This window comes from Agelaius phoeniceus, chromosome 33 (genome assembly GCF_051311805.1).
Source record: "Agelaius phoeniceus isolate bAgePho1 chromosome 33, bAgePho1.hap1, whole genome shotgun sequence".
NCBI lineage: Eukaryota > Metazoa > Chordata > Aves > Passeriformes > Icteridae > Agelaius > Agelaius phoeniceus.
Window position 1 is genome coordinate 2,574,672 of NC_135297.1, and position 19,432 is coordinate 2,594,103.

The 19,432-nt window shown below is 54.6% G+C and overlaps 2 protein-coding genes across 2 annotated transcripts; one reads left to right on the top strand and one right to left on the bottom strand.

Annotated features, from left to right (window-relative positions):
* Window positions 1-524: 524 nt before the first annotated feature.
* On the top strand, window positions 525-1,457 carry LOC143696324 (olfactory receptor 14A16-like). The gene has a single exon (XM_077192452.1). It carries the CDS (start codon window positions 525-527, stop codon window positions 1,455-1,457), a length of 933 nt encoding a protein of 310 aa, XP_077048567.1.
* A 13,713-nt stretch (window positions 1,458-15,170) lies between these two features.
* LOC129131940 (olfactory receptor 14C36-like) lies at window positions 15,171-16,139 on the bottom strand. Its single transcript, XM_054650925.2, has one exon. The coding sequence runs from the start codon at window positions 16,137-16,139 to the stop codon at window positions 15,171-15,173; it is 969 nt and encodes a 322-aa protein (XP_054506900.2).
* Window positions 16,140-19,432: the final 3,293 nt, after the last annotated feature.

The window sequence follows — 19,432 nt, forward strand, 5'->3', positions numbered from 1 at the left end:
CTGGGCTGGGCTCTGGCAGCACTGGCAGGGACAAGGCTTGGATAGAGAGAAACAGCTCCCAGCAGGCACAACTCCAGGCAGCAGAGGGCCAGAGCAACCCTTGGTATCCCATCCTGTCCCACTGCACAGGGAAAGAGAAAAGGGCTTAGAGAAACTGACTTTAGAAATCTAGTCTTTAAAAACTCCACTTTATTTTTCAAGCACATTTTAATTTCAATCATGCTGAACTAGAGGGAGGTGTAATGATCAAATGGCACCTGTGTGGTTCCAGTAGTTCTGACTGCACTGGGGCACAGGGAGCCCTGTTTTCCTTGTGGGCTTCCCTAGGGTTCAGGCTGAGAGCAATGCTGAAGATGAATCAGTAATTCAGCAGCACAAACCCATGCTCAAAAATAAAAATATTGAGTGAAGTGGCCCCACAGGTAAAGTAGTTTTGAGGGAATTCCTAAAATAACCCCATAGGATTAACTCAAAGAGCTTGTCAATGTCTTGTTTCAACAGTCCACCATGCCCAGAATGAAGAAATGTCCAACAGCAGCTCCATCAGGCATTTCCTCCTGCTGGCATTGGCAGACACGCGGCAGCTGCAGCTCCTGCACTTCTGCCTCTTGCTGGGCATCTCCCTGGCTGCCCTCCTGGGCAACGGCCTCATCATCAGCGCCGTAGCCTGCGGCCACCACCTGCACACGCCCATGTTCTTCTTCCTGCTCAACCTGGCCCTCAGCGACCTGGGCTCCATCTGCACCACTGTCCCCAAAGCCATGCACAATTCCCTCTGGAACACCAGCACCATCTCCTACTCAGCATGTGCTGCACAGGTTTTCTTTTTTCTTTTCTTTATGTCAACAGAATTTTCCCTCCTGACCGTCATGTGCTACGACCGCTACGTGTCCATCTGCAAACCCCTGCACTACGGGACCCTCCTGGGCAGCAGAGCTTGTGCCCACATGGCAGCAGCTGCCTGGGCCAGTGCCTTTCTCAATGCTCTGCTGAACACAGCCAATACATTTTCCCTGCCCCTGTGCCATGGCAATGCCCTGGGCCAGTTCTTCTGTGAGGTGCCCCAGATTCTCAAGCTCTCCTGCTCACACTCCAAACTCAGGGAACTTGGGATTGTTGTGGTTGGTGTCTGTGTAGTTTCTGGCTGTTTTGTGTTCATTGTTTTCTCCTATGTGCAGATCTTCAGGGCTGTGCTGAGCATCCCCTCTGAGCAGGGACGGCACAAAGCCTTTTCCACCTGCCTCCCTCACCTGGCCGTGGTCTCTTTGTTTGTCAGCACTGGCATTTTTGCCTACCTGAAGCCCCCCTCCATCTCCTCCCCATCCCTGGATCTGGCAGTGTCAGTTCTGTACTCGGTGGTGCCTCCAACCCTGAACCCCCTCATCTACAGCCTGAGGAACCAGGAGCTCAAGGCTTCCATGTGGGCACTGATGACTGGACGCTTTCGGAAACATTAAACTGCTAGCTGGTTTCTGCCAATCACTTGTAATAAAAGTAATGTCTGATACTACTTGGGTTTGGTGGTTAATTTGTTCTTCCCTTTTTATTTGTTTTAGTTTTTTAAAATTGCAACAAAGGAAAGTCATTGTTTCTGCCATTTCTCATTTGGTTTCTCTCCACCTTCACTGTGGCTGCAGGTTGTGCCAATGAGAAGCTGGGCTCTCAGTGGCTTTTAGACAGAATAAAGGATCTCCCAGCAAAGTTTTCCCCTGGAGATTTCCCTTTTGTGCGTTCTCTGGAGCGGCAGCAGCAATGTCTGTGTGCAGAGCTGGGGCAGATCAGTGCTGGCCCAGCAGCTGTGCCCAGCAGCAGCAGCAGCAGCACTTGGTGTTGCCAGTGCTGCTGCCGTGGCCCTGCCCCGCTGCCCTGGTGGCCCTGGTGTTGCTGCAGGGCCTGAGTGCTCTCGGGGCTGGGCACAGCCCTGGGGGTGGCAGTGCCGGGGCTGCAGCAGGGACAGGCCATGGGCACTGCTGGGGCAGCGCTGACGCCTCAGCCCAGGCCCTGGGGGCTCCAGGCTCCTTGCCCAGGCTCTCTCAAGAACACGGCCAGGCCAATGCTCAGCACAGAAACCTCCGTGAGCAGCCCCAGGCTGGCCCTGGGCAGGCTGGGGGCAAACAGCATGGCTGGGGCGCTGCAAGGGCCCTGGGCCAGACGGGAAGGAGCAGCAGAGCAGGGGCTGATCCATGCCCAGTGTGCTGCACAGCCCAGGGCAGCGTCCCAGAGCGTCCTCATGCAGCTGCCAACAACATCCCCCCTCTGCAGCCCTGGCCTCTCCCCCAGCTCACACAGGTGCCCCATCCTTGCAGGCACAGACACGGCAGCACTGGCTCAGCAGCCCCTGTTTGCATTGCACACAGCAGGGGCAGCACCCCCATGCTGTTGCTGTGGGGACATGAACCTGAGGGAGCACAAATGCCATCAGCCCCTGGGGCCAGCAAGGCCTGGGGGACACCAGGGAAACCACTCAGCTTTGTCCTGGCCTCTGCACTCAGCCAGAAAGTTTGTTCCCATCAGCTGGGAGTTTCCTTTGCCACTGCAGACGCTGTTGCTCAGAGCCAGGGCTGCCTGGCAGCCACCCCCAAACTGCCCTGAGCATTTCCTTGGCTTCACCTTTGCTTTCTTTCCTCTTTCCTGATCCAGATTTCTTCCTATTGTCCATCCCTGTTCCCTCCCCTGCAAACAGCCCATCCCTGTTTGGCCTTTCCTCTCTGGCCCCACTCCCCATTGCAGTTCCTGGCTTGGCCCCATGGGAACGTCCCTTGGGCAGCAGGATCATCCTACAAGTGCTGCAGGAATTGTGTGCAGGCTTCTGCAGTGCCTGGTGCTGCTCCCTTGCCAGAGGCACCCCAGGCCAGGGGGGCACATCTGGGCTGCTGTGTCTGCCTCTGGGGCTCCCTGTTCTGGGCAGTGAGGAGGGGCTGCAGAGGCTCTGCAGGACTGCCAGGATGGGCTTTGGGGCTGCCAGGAGAAGCTGAGGGACCTGGGCTGCTGGAGCTGCTGAAGAGGAGGCCCAGGGCTCCTCCTGCACCTGCTCCAAGGGTGGTTCCAGAGAATCACAGAATCAGCAAGGTTGGAAAAGACCTTGGAGATCATCAAGTCCAACCTGAGCCCTGACACCACCTTGTCTCCCTGAGCCTCCTCTTCTCCAGGATAAACAACCCCAGCTCCCTCAGCTGCTCCTCACAGGACTTGTGTTCCAGACCCCTCCCCAGCCTTGTTGCCCTTCTCTGGACACGCTCCAGCCCCTCCATGGCCTTCCTAAATTGGGGGCCCAGAACTGCACACAGCACTCGAGGTGTGGCCTCACCAGTGCTCAGTACAGGGGAAGAATCCCTGCCCTGCTCCTGCTGGCCACACCATTCCTGATCCAGGCCAGGAGCCATTGGCCTTCTTGCCCACCTGGGCACACTGCTGGCTCATGTCCAGCCTGCTGTCCATCAGTGCCCCCAGGTCCCTTTCTGCCTGGCTGCTCTCCAGCCACTCTGTCCCCAGCCTGTAGCGCTGCAGGGGTTGTTGTGGCCAAAGTGCAGGAGCCAGCACTTGGTCTTGTTCAACCTCACCTTGTTGGATTTGGGCCCTGGATCCAGCCTGTCCAGGTCCCTCTGCAGAGCCCTCCTACCCTCCAGCAGATCCACACTCACACCCAGCTTGGTGTCATCTGCAAATTTGCTGATGCTGGACTCAGTCCCCTCATGCAGATCATCAGTGCAGATATTGAAATCCACGCTGGCTGGCTCTGATCCCTGGGCCATCCTGTGGGTGCCCTGTGATGGCACTCAAGGTGATCTGTTCCATACCCTTGCCGGGCACCCAGGTCAGGCTGACAGGCCTGGAGTTCCCCAGCTCCTCCTTCCAGCCCTTCTTGGGGATGGGCTCACATTGGCACCTCCAGTGCTCTGGGACCTCCCTGCTGAGCCAGCACTGATGGTAAATGATGGAGAGCAGCTTGGGGAGCTCATCCACAGCTCCCTCATCCCTCTGGGATGGATCCCATCTGCTCCCAGAGACACCTGTGAGCATCTGAGTGGCTCAGCAGGTCCCCAGCTGCTTCCTCCTGGATTCCAGGGGGGCTGTTCTGCTCCCTGTGCCCATCTACAGCTCAGGAGAACACTTGCCCTGAGGACAAGTGGTCTGATTGTTGAAAATTGAGATACACAAGGTGTTAAGCAGCTCAGCTTTTTCCTCATCTTTGGTAACCATATGTCTCCAATAAGGGATGGAGGTTCTCCTTAGCCCTCCTTTTGCCATTAATATATCTACTAAATAATTTTTATTATCCTTCACAGAAGTGGCCAGGTTCAGCCCGAATTGAGCTTCACCTCTCTAATTTTCTTTCTGCATGATCTAACAACATCCTTAAAAACGTTCTGAGTTTCCTGCTCCTCTATCCAGAGGTCATGCACCCTAATTTTAACCTTGAGTTCCTGGAAAATGCTCCCTGCCCGGCCAGGCCAGGCATTTTCCCTGCTAGCTCACTTTGGGCACAGAGGGACAGGCTGTTCCTGCTCCTTCAAAATTTCTTTCTTGAAGGGTGTCCATCCATCCTGGAATCCTTTGTTTTTAATGGCTGTTTCCCTTTAAAAAATCAGTACCTGATTTGGTACTCCCCAAATCAATCCTGAACAGGCCAAAGTCTGCTCTCTGTAACTCCAGTGTAGAAGATTTGTTGATCTTTCACAGAATATTTAAAGACTCAATAATTTCATGGTCACTGTGCCCCGAACAGCCTCTGACCACCACATCTCCCTCCAGCCCTTCTCTGTTTGTGACCAGCAGGAGACAGAGCTTTCCTTGGCAGTGGGAATTGCAGGAAACCTCCCCAAGGTGAAGTTTGGAAGCTTCAGGCTGGAGCCGAGGAGAAAGCAAAGTCCCTCGCAGGGCAGAATGTTGGTGCTGGAGGTGTGGCAGCGTGAGGCTGGGCCATGGCCGGGCTCTGTGTGCCTGGAGCTGGCAGCGCTGGGTGCAGGGAGCCCAGGGAGGGCACAGAAACGCTGGGTGAGAAATGCTGGGGGACAGCGAGATGGGCGAGTGCAGCTGGCCAGGGCAGAGGAGCAGCACGCCCAGGGGCCACAGCCTGCAGGACAGATGGCCAAGGGCTGGGCAGGGCTGGCAGGGCCACAGGCAGCCAGGCCTTTGTGCCCTGGGCTCGGGCAGTGCCTCTGGAGGCTCCACAGGAGGAACTTTCCTGGCAGGGGCTGCACTTTGCTTCTCCCTCGGCCTCCCTGGGGAGGCTGGCAGGGGCTGCAGGTTGATGCCCTTTGTCCTTGCTGCCCCTCACATCCCCCTGGCCCACCAAGAGCCCCGAGGCAGCCGTGAGGGATAGGCCCTGCTGGCCCAGGCTGGGCTCAGGCCTTGGCCTTTCTGCTTCCTGCAGCCAAGCCAGGCCTTGCTCAGCACTGCAGTTCCCTGCTCAGAGCCTTGGGCTCCCTGCAATCCTGGCCTCAAGGATCTGCTCTCACCAGGCCCTGGGCAGCCTTTGGCCCTCCCTGCCCTCACTGGGGCCCAGCCATGCTCCAAGGCACTTGGAGTTTTGCTGCTGACTCCTTGAGCAGCTTCTTCATCCTTCTCTCCATGCCTGAGGCTCCTGGACCCAGCCCCGAATCCACCATGGGGCTGATTAAAATACAGAAAGCCCTCAGGAGTTCTTTGTCTCCTTTCCATTGTTTTCCAGTCTCCAGGACTTGTGCAGTGATTGGAGTCAGTTTGGAGTTCTCTTCAGGAGGGAGATTCCAAAGTGCACATCATGGCTTTTGGTTTAGTCAAGGAAATATTTTTTTACTTTTCATTTCAGAGAAGAGGTGACAGAACCATTCCCCAGGTGATCTTGATGCTGAATGTCTCCTCAGGAGGTCTGGGCAGGGAGAAGAGTGAGCCCCTTGCAGGCTGAGCCTGTTTGGACAACCGGCTCCTCACCCCCAGCCTCACCATGTCTGACAACGCCCACCTGGGACTGGCATCCAAACATAGAAAAAACAAATTTAAGCATTTTTCCTTATAAATAAAATTGTATTAATAATAAATTATAATAATATTATTCTAATATATGATAGTATTAGACAATATTTTTGTTGCCTAATTTTAATATTTATATTAAAAAATTGATACATTTTTAGCAACCAAGAAAATTATTAAGCATTGGTTCTAAGGAACACAATTCTCTTCATCAATTAATTAATCTCTATTGGCTATGTATTTCTTCTGCTTTATAGTAAATAGTAATATTTGTAGTACTTTTGGCATAATTTTTATCATCTTTTCCTCTGATGGGGTCAAAGGGGGGCCACTTTGGGATCCCTGGAGACATTTCTGGGGCACATTTGGGGCAGTTTTGGGTCTGGGGAGGGAATTCAGAGAGAACTTGAGGGCCTGGAGGACACTTGGGGAAGCCGGGTGGGCACTTGGAGGGGCACTCAGGGATTCTGAGGGACAGTTCGGGGTCCGGGGCAGCACTTGGGGGTCCAGGGGGGCCCTTGGAGGTCAGGGAGGGGAATTTGGGGCCCTTCAGGGTCTGGGCAGGCCCTTGGGGGGGCTCTGACAGGGCTCTCTGGGCCGCGGGGGGTGATGGGAGTTGTAGGCGCGGGTATCATACGGTTTAACGGGGCCGCGGAGCATCACGGGAGTTCTTGGCGCAGCTGCAATGGCTCTCGGAGGGGCGCGGGGCATGACGGGAGATGAAGTCCCGGCTGGAATAGCGCTGGACGTCCGCCGCGGAGCATGCGGGGAGCTGTAGTCCCGGAAGTGGTTTGAACACGATGTTTGGGGGTCCGGGAAGGCTCTTGGGGGACACTTTTGCATCTGAGCCGCGACTTGAAGTCCTCGGTGGGAACGTAAACGGTTCCGGAGCCCTTGAGGGGAGCTCGGGGAGGTCTAACCGGGCTCTTTAGGGCGCGGGGCACGGCAGGAGTTTTAGGCGCGGGACTGTGTTCTGAGGGGCTCTGGTGCCACGGGGGATGAGTGGAGATGAATTCCCAGAAGTGGCTGTACCGGGCATCTGTGGGGTCAGGAGCACTGAGGGGGGCGAGGGACGCTTTTGGGGGGTCCCGAATGGGCGCTGAGGGGGCACTGAGGGATCCTGGACGGTCTGGGGGACACTTATGCAACAGATGGGGGGAGATCCCGGGGTTCAGTGCAGCGCGGGGCAGGACGGGAGTTGTAGTCCCGGCTGCAATTGGGCTGTTTTCGGCCGTGGGGAATGACGGGAGTTGTAGGCAAAAAGAAAAGATGGCGTCCACCTAAGCACCGCTCTCATGCCCGGATCCCTGGTGCTGATTGGCTGCTGGTGGTGATGGGCAGGAGCCATAGCAAATGGCATGCGGTGGAGGAGGGACCGGCCCATTCACCCTCCTTCAGTCCCTCCCAGTACAGACCAGTATAACCCCAGTAAAGCCCCCTTCATCCTAAGTTGAAATCAGTACAACCCCAGTGCCCCTCCAGTCCCTCCCATTACAGCCCAGTCCCTCCCAATACACCTGAGTTCATTCCCAGTCCCTTCCAGTTCCCCCCAATGTCATCCACAGGATGCCCCATTGTCCCCTGTTTGTCCCAGTATCTCCCAGTATGTCCCAGACTGTCTCAGTGCACCCCCACAGTCCATCCCAGCCCACCCAGATTCTCCCTTTAGTATTGCTCGTGTCCCCAGGTTGTCCCAGTCCTCCCCAGTGTCACTCCCAGTATGTCCCAGTGTCTCCCACAGCGTTCCCAGTGTTCCCCAGTATGTCCCAGTCCTCCCCAGTGTTTCCAAGGACAGTTTAATTTCGCACGGTTGCCATGGCAGCCAAACCCAGCAGTGGGGTCAGTGCAGTGCCCATGGCCACAGCTCCTTGCAGTGGCCCAGTGCAGCTTGGGCTGCTGATCCACCCTCACAGCTGGCCCAGGGCAGCTCTGCAGTGGCTTTGGTGGCACCTGGGGCTGGCACACACCTGAGCAGTGTGTCTGTTTGCAGTGGGGAAACTCAGGAGTTTCAGATTGCATCAAAAAAACCCCAAAAAGTGAAAACCCCTCTTAGGCTGGGTGCAGCCAGCTCTCCAAGCACAGCAGGTCCCAGGGGAGTGAGGACAGACAGGACGGGGCTGGGCAATGTGGAGCAAGGTTGTCCACACTGGGTCAGAGCTCCAGGCACAGCTTCTGTGAGCAGGCCACAGCTCCAGAGGAGAGACCCTGGGTAAATATCAATCACAGAATGCTGCAATCACCTCTGCTCTATAGAGAAATAAAATAAAATATACCGTTTGAAATTTGAAATGTGTATTTCTTACAAGTTCTTTGAAATCTTTCTCCATGACTGGAATAGGAAAACTTTAATGACCCTCTCAGGGCATTGATGTTGTTTACATCAGACTCAGTCCCTGAGAGTGTCTTCAAAAAACATCTCAAGAACTCAAACTTAAATTGAAATTCTGAAGTTTTTTAAAGTTTTAATGGGTTCCACAGAGGGACACGACTGGGAAAGTGTCCCCAGGTTCCAGTTAGAACAGAACACTGCAGGCAGTGATGACAGCTGGGGACAAACAAGGCCAAGGTGTCTCTGGTGCTGAGCAAAGCTGGATGTGTTTGAGGAATGCCAAGGGCCAAGGCCTGAGCCCCAGGGCCTGGCCAGGCAGATGCTGTCCCTCCCTCCTTGCTCAGGGCTCTTGCCTGGATGGGCATTGGCATGTGGGGATGTGCAATGCCAAGAGCAGGGGCATGGGGCGGCCTCTGCCAGGCTGCTGAGCAGGGACAAGGAGGCCATGAGACCCCAGGCCTGCAAGGGTCACTTGTCTCCTGCTCCTGCCTCAGGCCCAGGCCCAGCAGCCATGGCCAAAGTGCTGCCCAAGTTGGCTCTGGCAGGGCTGTCTTGCAGCTGATGCCCATGCCTGTGCCCTGTGCAGCCCAGGCTGTCCTACGGTGTCCCTGCCCTGCACCTCTGTCCCTGCAGGCTGTCGGCATCCCCCGGCTGCCCCACCTGGCTGGGCCCTTCCTTTGCTGACAGCTCTGCCTCCTGCCTGCCTCTGCCTGCCCACACAAAGCCTTGGGCTGATACCAAAAGGGTTCATTCCATTTTTACCCTGCCTGGGAACTTTCAGCACAGGAACAAGGCATGCAGGGGCTGCTTTCCCAGCAAGGACGCTTGGAAGAGAAGAAGAAGACATCTGGCTCAAGGGTGCAGGGGTAGAGAAAACAAGGAGCGAATCTGGGAACTTGGGGTGGGTTTTATGGAAATGGGTAATTTGTAATTGGCATTTAGTGACTGTATATAAGCAACACACTGGTAGAATTACATGTCCCTGTAAGGTAAGGAATTATCCCATGTTGGACCTTAGGCCTGAATAAATGATACCTTCTCAAACACCAAATTAGTGTTATGGAGTCCTATTCTGATATTTTGGACATTTGGTTACAGCAGAGGCTGACAGAACCAAGGAGTCAGCTGTGACACTCTGGAACCCCATGGAACAAAGAGTCCATTGTGATGCAGTGGAACCCCATGGAACCAAAAGTCCATTGTATCAGAGCAAGGCCTCAGGGAACCAAGGAGACCATTGCTGACAGTGTGGAAGCTCCTGGAGCCATGGAGTCATTGTGACAGTGTGGGGCTGCATGGAACCAATGGTCCATTGTGACACTGCAGAACCTTCTGGAATCAATGGGATCATGTTATGCTCTGGAACCTCATGGAACAAAGGATCCATGGTGACACTGCAGTGCTCAGACCATTGTTGACAGTGTGAAAGCTCTTGGAACCAAAGTCCATTGTGACACAGCAAGGCCTCCTGGAACCAAGGGTCCCTTGTGGCTCTGTGGGGCTTCCCAGAACCAAGGAGACCATTTGGACACTGTGGGGCCTCATGGAACCACCTGGCACTGTGACACAGCAGGGCCACACGGAGCCAAGGGGCCACTGAGACCCTGAGGAACCTCATGGAACCAAAGGTCCATTGTTACACTGTGGAACCAATGAGACCATGGTGACACCATGGTGCCCCATGGAACCAAGGAGCCATTCTGATTCTGCTTTGCCTCATGGAGCCAAGGGGCCACCATGACACTGCAGGGCCTTGTGGAACTAAGGCAGCCTTGTGACACTGCAGGGCCCTTGGAACCAAGGGTCCATTGGGAGATTGCAGGGCCTCGTGGAATCAAGGGGACCACAGTGACACTGTGGCGCTCCATGGGACAAAGGGGCCATTCTGACACTGTGGAACCAAGGAGACCATTGCTCTGCTATGGGACATCATGGAACCAAGGGGGCCATTGTGACACAGCAAAGCCTCATGGAACCAAGGGCACAATAGTGACACTGTGGGGGTCCATGGGACCAAGGGGGGATTCTTAAAGTGCAGGACCAAGGAGACCACTGTGACACTCTGGGGCATCATGGAACCAAAATCCATTTTGACACAGGAGGGTCTCATGGAACCATGGAGGCCATTTTCACACTTTGAGGCCTGGTGAAACCAAAGGGCCATTGTGGCACTTTGTGTCCCCATGGAACCAAGGAGTCCATTGTGACACTATGAGGCCCTGTTGGGCCAAAGGGCAATTGTGGCCCTGTGTGGCACCACAGATCCAAGGGACCATTGTGACCCTACAGGGCCCCATGGAACTAAGGATTCATGGAAAAATGTGGGACTCATGGAACCAAAGGTCCATTGTGACATTGTGGGGCCTCATGGAACTAAGGGGGGACACTTGTGACGCTGTGGGTCCCAGTGGAAGTAAGGGGCCAGTGTGACACAGCTGGGCCTCATGCAGCCAAGGGGCCACTGGGATCCTAAGGAGCCCAAAAGAACCAAGGGGCCATTGTGACACTCTGCAGCTATGGAGAGCCTGAGAGGCATTCCCTGGGTTAGGGAGACACAAGAAGCTTCCCTCAAAAGCTGTTTGACCTCATTGGCTCCTTCCCCTTCTTCTGTGTCCCTCAGCCACTCCCTCCCCATTCCCCCATTGGCCCCCATCTTTGTACTGCCCCCATGGCACTGATCAGCCCCTTCCTCTGGAGATATAGAAACCTGGACTCCCCCCAGGAGTCCTGCCTTGTGACCCTGAACATCTCACTGCATGGCTGAATCAAACATCTGTGGATCCCATGCAAAGGCCCTTTGTGCTTCCCTACCCTGGGCTTTATTAGCAGCTATTCCAGCTGCAACAATGGTCCATCATGGCAGTGTGGATCCAAGGACACCATGGTGACACTGTGGGACCTCATGGATCCAAGGGGCCATTGTGACACTGAAGAACTTCATGGAACCCAGGGTCCATTGGGACACAGCAGGGCCTCATTGGAACAAAGGAACCATTGCTGACAGTACAGAAACTCATGGAACCAAGGGGCCGTGGTGACACAGCAGGGCCACATGGAACCCAGGAGACCAGTGACATTTAGGGACCTCATGGAACCAGGGTCCATTATGACACTGCAGAAACAAGGAGACCATTGTTGATGCTATGGAAGCTCACGGAACCAAGCAGCCATTGTGACACTCCAGGGCCTCGTTGAACCAGGCAGACCATTGTGACACCACAGAACCTCATGGCACTGAGGGTTTATCGTGACACAGCAGGGCCCATGGAGCCGATTGTCCATTGTGACAATGAGGATCTGAGGAGACCATGGTGACACCATGGAAGCTCATGGAGCCATGGGGCCATTGTGACAAAGCAAGGCCTTGTGGAACCAAGGAGACCATTGTGACATCATGGAACCTTGTGGAACCAAGGAGACCATTGTGACATCATGGAACCTTGTGGAACCAAGGGTCCATTGTTACAGTCCAGAACCAAGGAGACCATGGTGACAGTACAGAACCTCACGGGACCAAGATTCCATTATTACGCAGTGGGGCTTCATGGAACCAAGGAACCACTGTGACATAGCAGGGACACATGGAACCAATGGTCCTTGGAGATACTGCAGATCCAAGGAGACCATGGTGATGCTGTGGAACCTCATGGAACCAAGGGGCCATTGTGACACTCTTGGGCCCCCTGGAACCAAATATTCATGGTGACACAGCGGGGCTGCTTGGGACCAATTGTCCATTGTGACCCTGCAGATCCAAGAGACCAGGGTGACACTGTGGCAGTTGATGGAACCAAGGGGCTGTTGTGACACACCAAGGCCTCGTGGAGCCAAGGAGAGCATTGAGGCAGTGCAGAACCAAGGAGGCCATTTTGACAGTACGGAACCCAATGGAACCAAGGGTCCATTGTTCTACAGCAGGGCCTCATGGAACCAAGGGGCCATTGTGAAACTGTGGGGCATAATGGAGCCAAGGACACCACTGATACTGAAATCTGCTGGATAGAAAATCCTGAACAGTTTTGAGTATTTGAAAGTAGGTATTCTTTATTACAGCATGGTGGTCACTTGGGCCATCCTTCCTCCATTCAAGTGCACTGAGCATTGAATGAACAGGGTTTTTATCACACACACTCATTATGTATCCTTTAGCTAACCCTACTTCCTTTGAGTTTATTTGACATAGTTGCACCCCTTATCACAAGTCCTTTTATGGTTCTTTGCGGTCTGTCTTCAACATCCAGTGTCCTTTTTAGGTGGCTGTTCCTTGACCCCCACTTTTGAGTAAGGGCAATATTATTGTTCTGCATAACTTCTGCTTTGTCAGCCTTGCAGAGCTGAGCTGGCATCCTGCTTGCATTTTGTGTGGCTTCTGTTTACCAGAGGCACATCCTCAATCAGTTTCTCCAAGGCTGTGCTGTTCTGTTCTACTGTCCTTGACAAGAGTAAATGTTGTTCTGTTCTCCTGTCCTTGTCTCAGTGCTCGCCCCGCATGAGGCGTCTGCAACCCCCCCAAACGATGGGCCTGGGGTGGGCAAGTGTTCCTGGGGAACAGGGATGGGACAGCTGGGCTGGACTGACCCAAGGGATGTTCCAATCCATGTCACACCATGATCAGCAATCACCTGAGAGAAGTGGGGGGCAAGGGGGGGTAGGGGATTAATTTCTTTTCTAAGACATGGTTCTTTCAAAACAGCACCAACACATACAGAATCCTCTCCTGCCACAGGGTAGTAAAACATTTTCTGCTGATGGGAGATTTCCTGAGGATTTGCTTTTCTTCCATTTGTACCCTTTTCTTTCTGTGGTTGGTTTGTTTGCGGGGTTTTTGTGTTGTTGTGGGTCTGTCGTGCTTTTTTTTTTTTTTTTTTAATTTGGTTTGGGGTTTTTTTGGTTTGGTTTGGGTTTTTCTGTATTGAACTGCTTTTTTTCTGATGCATAGGTTTTCTTGTCCTTTCTTGTGGCTTGCTTGGCACCTGATGGGAGGACAAATTTACCCAACTCTGTCATCTTGCCCAATTATGTATTGCAGTCACCATTAACTAGATGAGTTCAGTCACAGACTCTCTGCAATTTCGCAGCATCCATAAAGGAATTGAAAGTACATTTCATGCCATTTTAGAGACAATAGAAATATTCCACAGTGGTGGTCAAGGGCTGGTCACTGAGGGATGTCACCAGGGCATGGCTGCCAAGAGGACTCTGTACCATGGATGACATTTGACCCTCATTGTTCAGCCAAATTCCCACCCAGCCCATGTTCCACTCCTTCAGCCCAGCTCTCTCCAGTCTGGCTATGAGGAGACCCCAGCAGACCCTGTCCCAGGCCTGGCTGAAGTCTGGGCACACAACATCCCCTTCTTTTCCCTCCCACGTGGGTTCTGCAGTGCCTGCCCTGTCCTGCCAGTGCCTGGAATGGCTGCAGGAGGATTTGCCACATCCCCTTCCCTGCTGAGCCTGACCAGGCTGTGACTCTCCCAGTCCCCCTCCTTGCCCTGTTTGCAGACTGGTTCCATGTCTGCCCTTCCCAAGTGCCCAGGACCCTCTGGGATGGCTCTGGCCTTTCCAAGGGGTTTGAGAGAGGTCCCACAGTGACACTGCCCAGCCTTCTCAACAGCCCTGACACCAAAGGCCTTTTCCACATCCCTCAGTTCCAGGTCAGTGCCCAGAACATAGCACAGCCCTGTCCACGTCCTCGGGGTGGTTCAAAAGGGAGGCGGCTCTGATTTTTCCCCACAGACCCTCACTCTATCCAATGTCTCTCTGTGCAGTCCATGGCTGCCCTGAGCATTTTTTCCTGGAGCGTCTCTGCCTGGGATATTTCTCTCCCTGCAGTCCTAACCACAACCCAGCAAAGAATCCAGGTGTTTTCCCAGAGGATGTTACTCTCAGAGTGAAGTGGCCTCAAGGCACTGTTTGTGCCACTGGAATTGTGCCACCCCCGGGTGCTGCTGATGGTGTTTGTGCTCACTGGGGTTCATCTCCCCACACACACATCATGCACTGCTGAGATCTCCTCAGCACAGAGCAAACATGGCCTGCTGGCCTGGTCCCTTGGTGTCCCTCCGTGCAGGGACAAACAACCTCCTGCAGGTGGGGAGAGGCCAGTGCTGGCAATGGTGGCTGCAAGGGCTGCTGTGGGACAATTGCCCTGGGCCACCTTCCCAGGCTGTCCCAGAACAAAGACACAGGCCAGGCCCTGCTCTGCTGCTGCCTCAGGTCCATGCCAGGAGCTCTGGCTGTGCCACGACACTGCTGTGAGCCCCCCCTGCACACTCCCCCCTGCCCCAGGCCCTGGGCTTTGCTGGGCCAGGGCATTCCTGGAGCACATTGCTGACAGCAGCTCTGGAGGAGAGCAAAGCCTCCCTGCCCTGCCCTCAGGAGATGCCCTTTGCTGATGGAGCTGCTGTGCTGGAGCCCAGCTGTGTCCCAGCAGTGCCCATGGCCTGGCCCTGCCTGTGGCCACAGCAGGGACACGCAGCAGGACAGGGACCAAGCTGCCAGAGCACTCCGGCCTTACAGCCACAGCAGGGCTGGCAAGGACAGGGTGGAGCTGGGCAGAGCAGAGGGGGAAGAGCCAGGGCCATTGTCCCTGGCTGTGCTGCTCTGCTGGGAGTCTCTTCCCTCCACCTCTGCTCACAGGCACTGCCCCTGCAGGGACAGAGAAGGGCTGAGGTAATGCCTTGGACAGACAAGTCAGGGCAGGCACTTCTTTTTATTTAAATGCCAAGGAAACAAGCCTCTTGCAAGTTTTTGTGTTTCAAAAGAAAGGTAGATATTCATGTAGAAATGCTAAGAGTAATACTGCAGTATTTTGTAAAAAAACACAACAACAGTAGAAAAAAGTTAGCAAATAAAAATGGACAATCAGGGGCAAAAAAAGCTGACATTGTTACATTCTGAAGGCTCTGCAGCAGAAAATGTTTTTGAAATGCTTCTGAAAATACAGTCTCATCAATTTTCTCAGGGCATCCTTGAGCTCCTGGTTCCTCAGGCTGTAGATGAGGGGGTTCAGGGTTGGAGGCACCACCGAGTACAGAACTGACACTGCCAGATCCAGGGATGGGGAGGAGATGGAGGGGGGCTTCAGGTAGGCAAACATGGCAGTGCTGACAAAGAGGGAGACCACAGCCAGGTGAGGGAGGCAGGTGGAAAAGGCTTTGTGCCGTCCCTGCTCAGAGGGGATGCTCAGCACAGCCCTGAAGATCTGCACATAGGAGAAAACCATGAACGCAAAACAACCTAAACCTAAGGATGCACCAAATGCAATGAGCCCAAGTTCCCTGAGGTAGGATTTGGAGCAGGAGAGCTTGAGGATCTGGGGCTCCTCACAGAAGAACTGGCCCAGGGCATTGCCATGGCACAGGGGCAGGGAAAATGTATTGGCCGTGTGAAGCAGAGCATAGAGAAAGGCACTGGCCCAGGCAGCTGCTGCCATGTGGGCACAAGCTCTGCTGCCCAGGAGGGTCCCGTAGTGCAGGGGTTTGCAGATGGACACGTAGCGGTCGTAGCACATGATGGTCAGGAGGGAAAACTCTGCTGACATGAAAAAGACAAACAGAAACACCTGTGCAGCACATGCTGAGTAGGAGATGGTGCTGGTGTTCCAGAGGGAATTGTGCATGGCTTTGGGGACAGTGGTGCAGATGGAGCCCAGGTCGCTGAGGGCCAGGTTGAGCAGGAAGAAGAACATGGGCGTGTGCAGGTGGTGGCCGCAGGCTACGGCGCTGATGATGAGGCCGTTGCCCAGGAGGGCAGCCAGGGAGATGCCCAGCAAGAGGCAGAAGTGCAGGAGCTGCAGCTGCCGCGTGTCTGCCAATGCCAGCAGGAGGAAGTGCCTGATGGAGCTGCTGTTGGACATTTGCTGTCTCTGGGCATTTCAACCTGCAGAAGGAGGAAAGACAGGGCAATGGAGGGGAGATTTCTCACAGAAAAGTCAAAGCCCTTTCTCACAGACCCTTTCCTGCCACTGAACACCTCCTCCTTGTCTATGTCTAGGGGACCTTCCTTCACCTTGGTTGCTGGAGCCCTGATTTCTGCTGGCCAATGTTGTGTCAGGAGCTGGACCTTCAGCTGCAGGACACCTGGGAGTCAGCCCTGACCCCCAATCAGTGCAGGGGAACAGTGAGGGCAGGGGCAGTCTGGGTTTCTGAACTTGGACAAAAAATCTTCCAGTAAGGCTGAAGAGTTGCCTGGGTGAAGGGATGGGGATAAGAGAAGGCAGAATAAGAGATTCTGCTGCACCTGAGGAGAAAAGAGAGACCAGGGAGGCAGGAGGGTTGTCTGAGGCTTAGTGCAGACTGAGGGGAGCTGCTCTGTCCCTCTCTCCTGTTCCAGCTGCCCTGGACTTGCACCTTTCTGAAATCAACTCCTGTGTTCCCTGGACAGCCAGGAGACACTGCTGAGAGCAGAGGGATCCCTGGCACACAAAGTGGCTCCTGCCTTTCCCAGAGTCAGGAGAGTGGGCTCATTGCCAGCCTCCCAGGCTGCCCTGCCCAGAGCTCCCCGGGCACAGGGAGCTGGGACACCCCATTGCTGTGCTCAGCCTGCACAGGAGGAGCCCAAGGGCTGGGCCTGGCCCTGCAGCTGGAACTGCCATTCCAGAGAGCCCCTCAGCAATGCCAGCAGCACCTGGACAAGGCAAGGGGAGAGAGAGAGACCCGGGCCTGAGGAAAAGCCTTTCCTTGCCCAGCCCTGCCCAGCCCCTGCCAGGCAGCAGCAGGGCAGGACAGTGGCCCTCAGGCCCTGGTCAGCAGGGCATGAATGGGCACATGGCCGGAGAGATGCCCTTCATCTCTGGGGCTGCTCTGCCGGCCCAGGAGGGACTGAGGGCCCCGAGCCCCCGGGCTGAGGGCTGTGCTGGCTGCGAGGGGACACAAGAGCTGTGCTGCTCAGGGCAGTGTCTGCCCTGCAGGGCAGGCCTGGCAGGTGCCACATCTGCCCTGCAGCAGGGCTGCCCTCAGCACTGCCTCCCTCCCTCCCTGCCCACGGCTCTGCTGCTGGAGCTGTCCCAGCCCCAGCTGCTCCTGTGGCCCCGGGCTCCTTCCCTGCCAGAGCTGCCAGAGCCCAGCCCAGGCCCTGGGCCAGCCCTGCCCTGCAGCTGCTCGGCCCTGCAGGGATTAAAGAACAGCTCCCCCAGCCTGGGCACCATGGAAAGGTGATGCTGCATGGATCTGGAGGCTGGGCAGCTGCAGGCACTTGCTGAGGTGCCCAGGAATCCTCAGGGTGATGGTTTAAGAGTCTCAGCCCCTGCTCTGCCCTGCACAGCTGAGTTTCCATTGCCACCCAGCTGAGCCAGGGAAAAGTGGGGGCACAGATTCAGGAAAGCAGAGACCCAAGAATAAACTCCTGCCCTGAATGAGCTCATGACAAGTCCCCTCAGAAGGGGAGCCCCGCTCTGCAGCACTTCTTCTTCTTCTTCTTCTTCTTCTTCTTCTTCTTCTTCTTCTTCTTCTTCTTCTTCTTCTTCTTCTTCTTCCTCCTCTTCTTCCTCCTCTTCTTCCTCCTCTTCTTCCTCCTCTTCTTCCTCCTCTTCCTCCTCTTCCTCCTCCTCCTCCTCTTCCTCCTCCTCCTCCTCCTCCTCCTCCTCCTCCTCCTCCTCCTCCTCCTCCTCCTCCTCCTGTGCCACAGAGAAACTGGGAGAGTCCTCCTGACACATCCCCCAGGCTCTGGGGTGTGCTGGCTTCAGGAGATCCCTCCAGGAGCACAGGGGACATTGCCCTGCACCCACACACTCACCATGCACAGGGCTGTGAAGATCTTTCCCCAGGTGAAGTCTCAGCTCAATCTCTTCCCAATCCTGATTGCCTTCAGCCTGTCTCTGCCTGGCTCCTGTGCCCTCAGTGCCTGCAGGCAGAGCCCTCAGCCCTACTGGGCTGGGAGAGGAGCTGGCCCTGGGAAGAGCTGTTCCTTTAAAGCTCAGCAGCACAGACACAGCACAAGGACTTTAATGAGCCTCTTGGGGATTTGGTGTTGTTTACATCAGACTCAGTCCCTGAGAGAGTCTTCAGAAAACTTCTCAAGAACTCAAAGTTAAAATAAAATTCTGAAGTTTCTTGAAGTTTTAACGGGTCCCACTGAGGAACACAACTGGGAAAGTGTCCTCAGGTTCCAGTTAGAGCAGAGCCCTGGAGGCAGTGATGACAGCTGGGGACAAACAAGGCCAAGGTGTCTCTGGTGCTGAGCAAAGCTGGATGTGTTTGAGGAATGCCAAGGGCCAAGGCCTGAGCCCCAGGGCCTGGCCAGGCAGATGCTGTCCCTCCCTCCTTGCTCAGGGCTCTTGCCGGGATGGGCACTGGCATGTGGGGATGTGCAATGCCAAGGGCAGGAGCATGGGGCGGCCTCTGCCAGGCTGCTGAGCAGGGACAAGGAGGCCATGAGGCCCCAGGCCTGCAAGGGTCACTTGTCTCCTGCTCCTGCCTCAGGCCCAGGCCCAGCAGCCATGGCCAAAGTGCTGCCCAAGTTGGCTCTGGCAGGGCTGTCTTGCAGCTGCTGCCCATGCCTGTGCCCTGTGCAGCCCAGGCTGTCCTACGGTGTCCCTGCCCTGCGCCTCTGTCCCTGCAGGCTCTGGGAACAGGTCCCCCTGTATTTTTTTGGACACACACCTTGGCAGATTGGAATGTTGTCCACATGGATGGCTACAGAACACCAAAACATACATTCTCATCCCTTTTTTCTGAAAATATAGGATCATAAGTCCCTATACTATCCTTTGGTGGTTTTCATTATAATGAAACTGACCTTTCTGAATAGAAGGGTGTCCTTCTTATTGTGTAATATCTAATACAAAGGTAAAAATAATTTGGAATCATTTTAGGCATTGGAAATCCTGACCATAGCACTCCAGGAAGGGGCCAAGTTAGAATCCATGCGTTTTTCAATACAACTATTGTTCTGGAAGCTTTAAACATAACTGAAGTGGACAACTGGGAAGTGACTTTGTCCTGCAGCCTTATGTTGCTTCTTTTTTAACAAATTTGTGTGTAAAATTAATACTAATCTGATGTCACTTGTATTTTTAGAGGAAAAAAGGGGTGATTAAGGGTAACTAAGGCCTATCCGTCAGACATTCTATAGATCTTTAGATTACTGAGCCCCAAAGGATAAGTTATCGTGGTATACCTTGATAAAGGGTACCTTAGCAACACCATATGG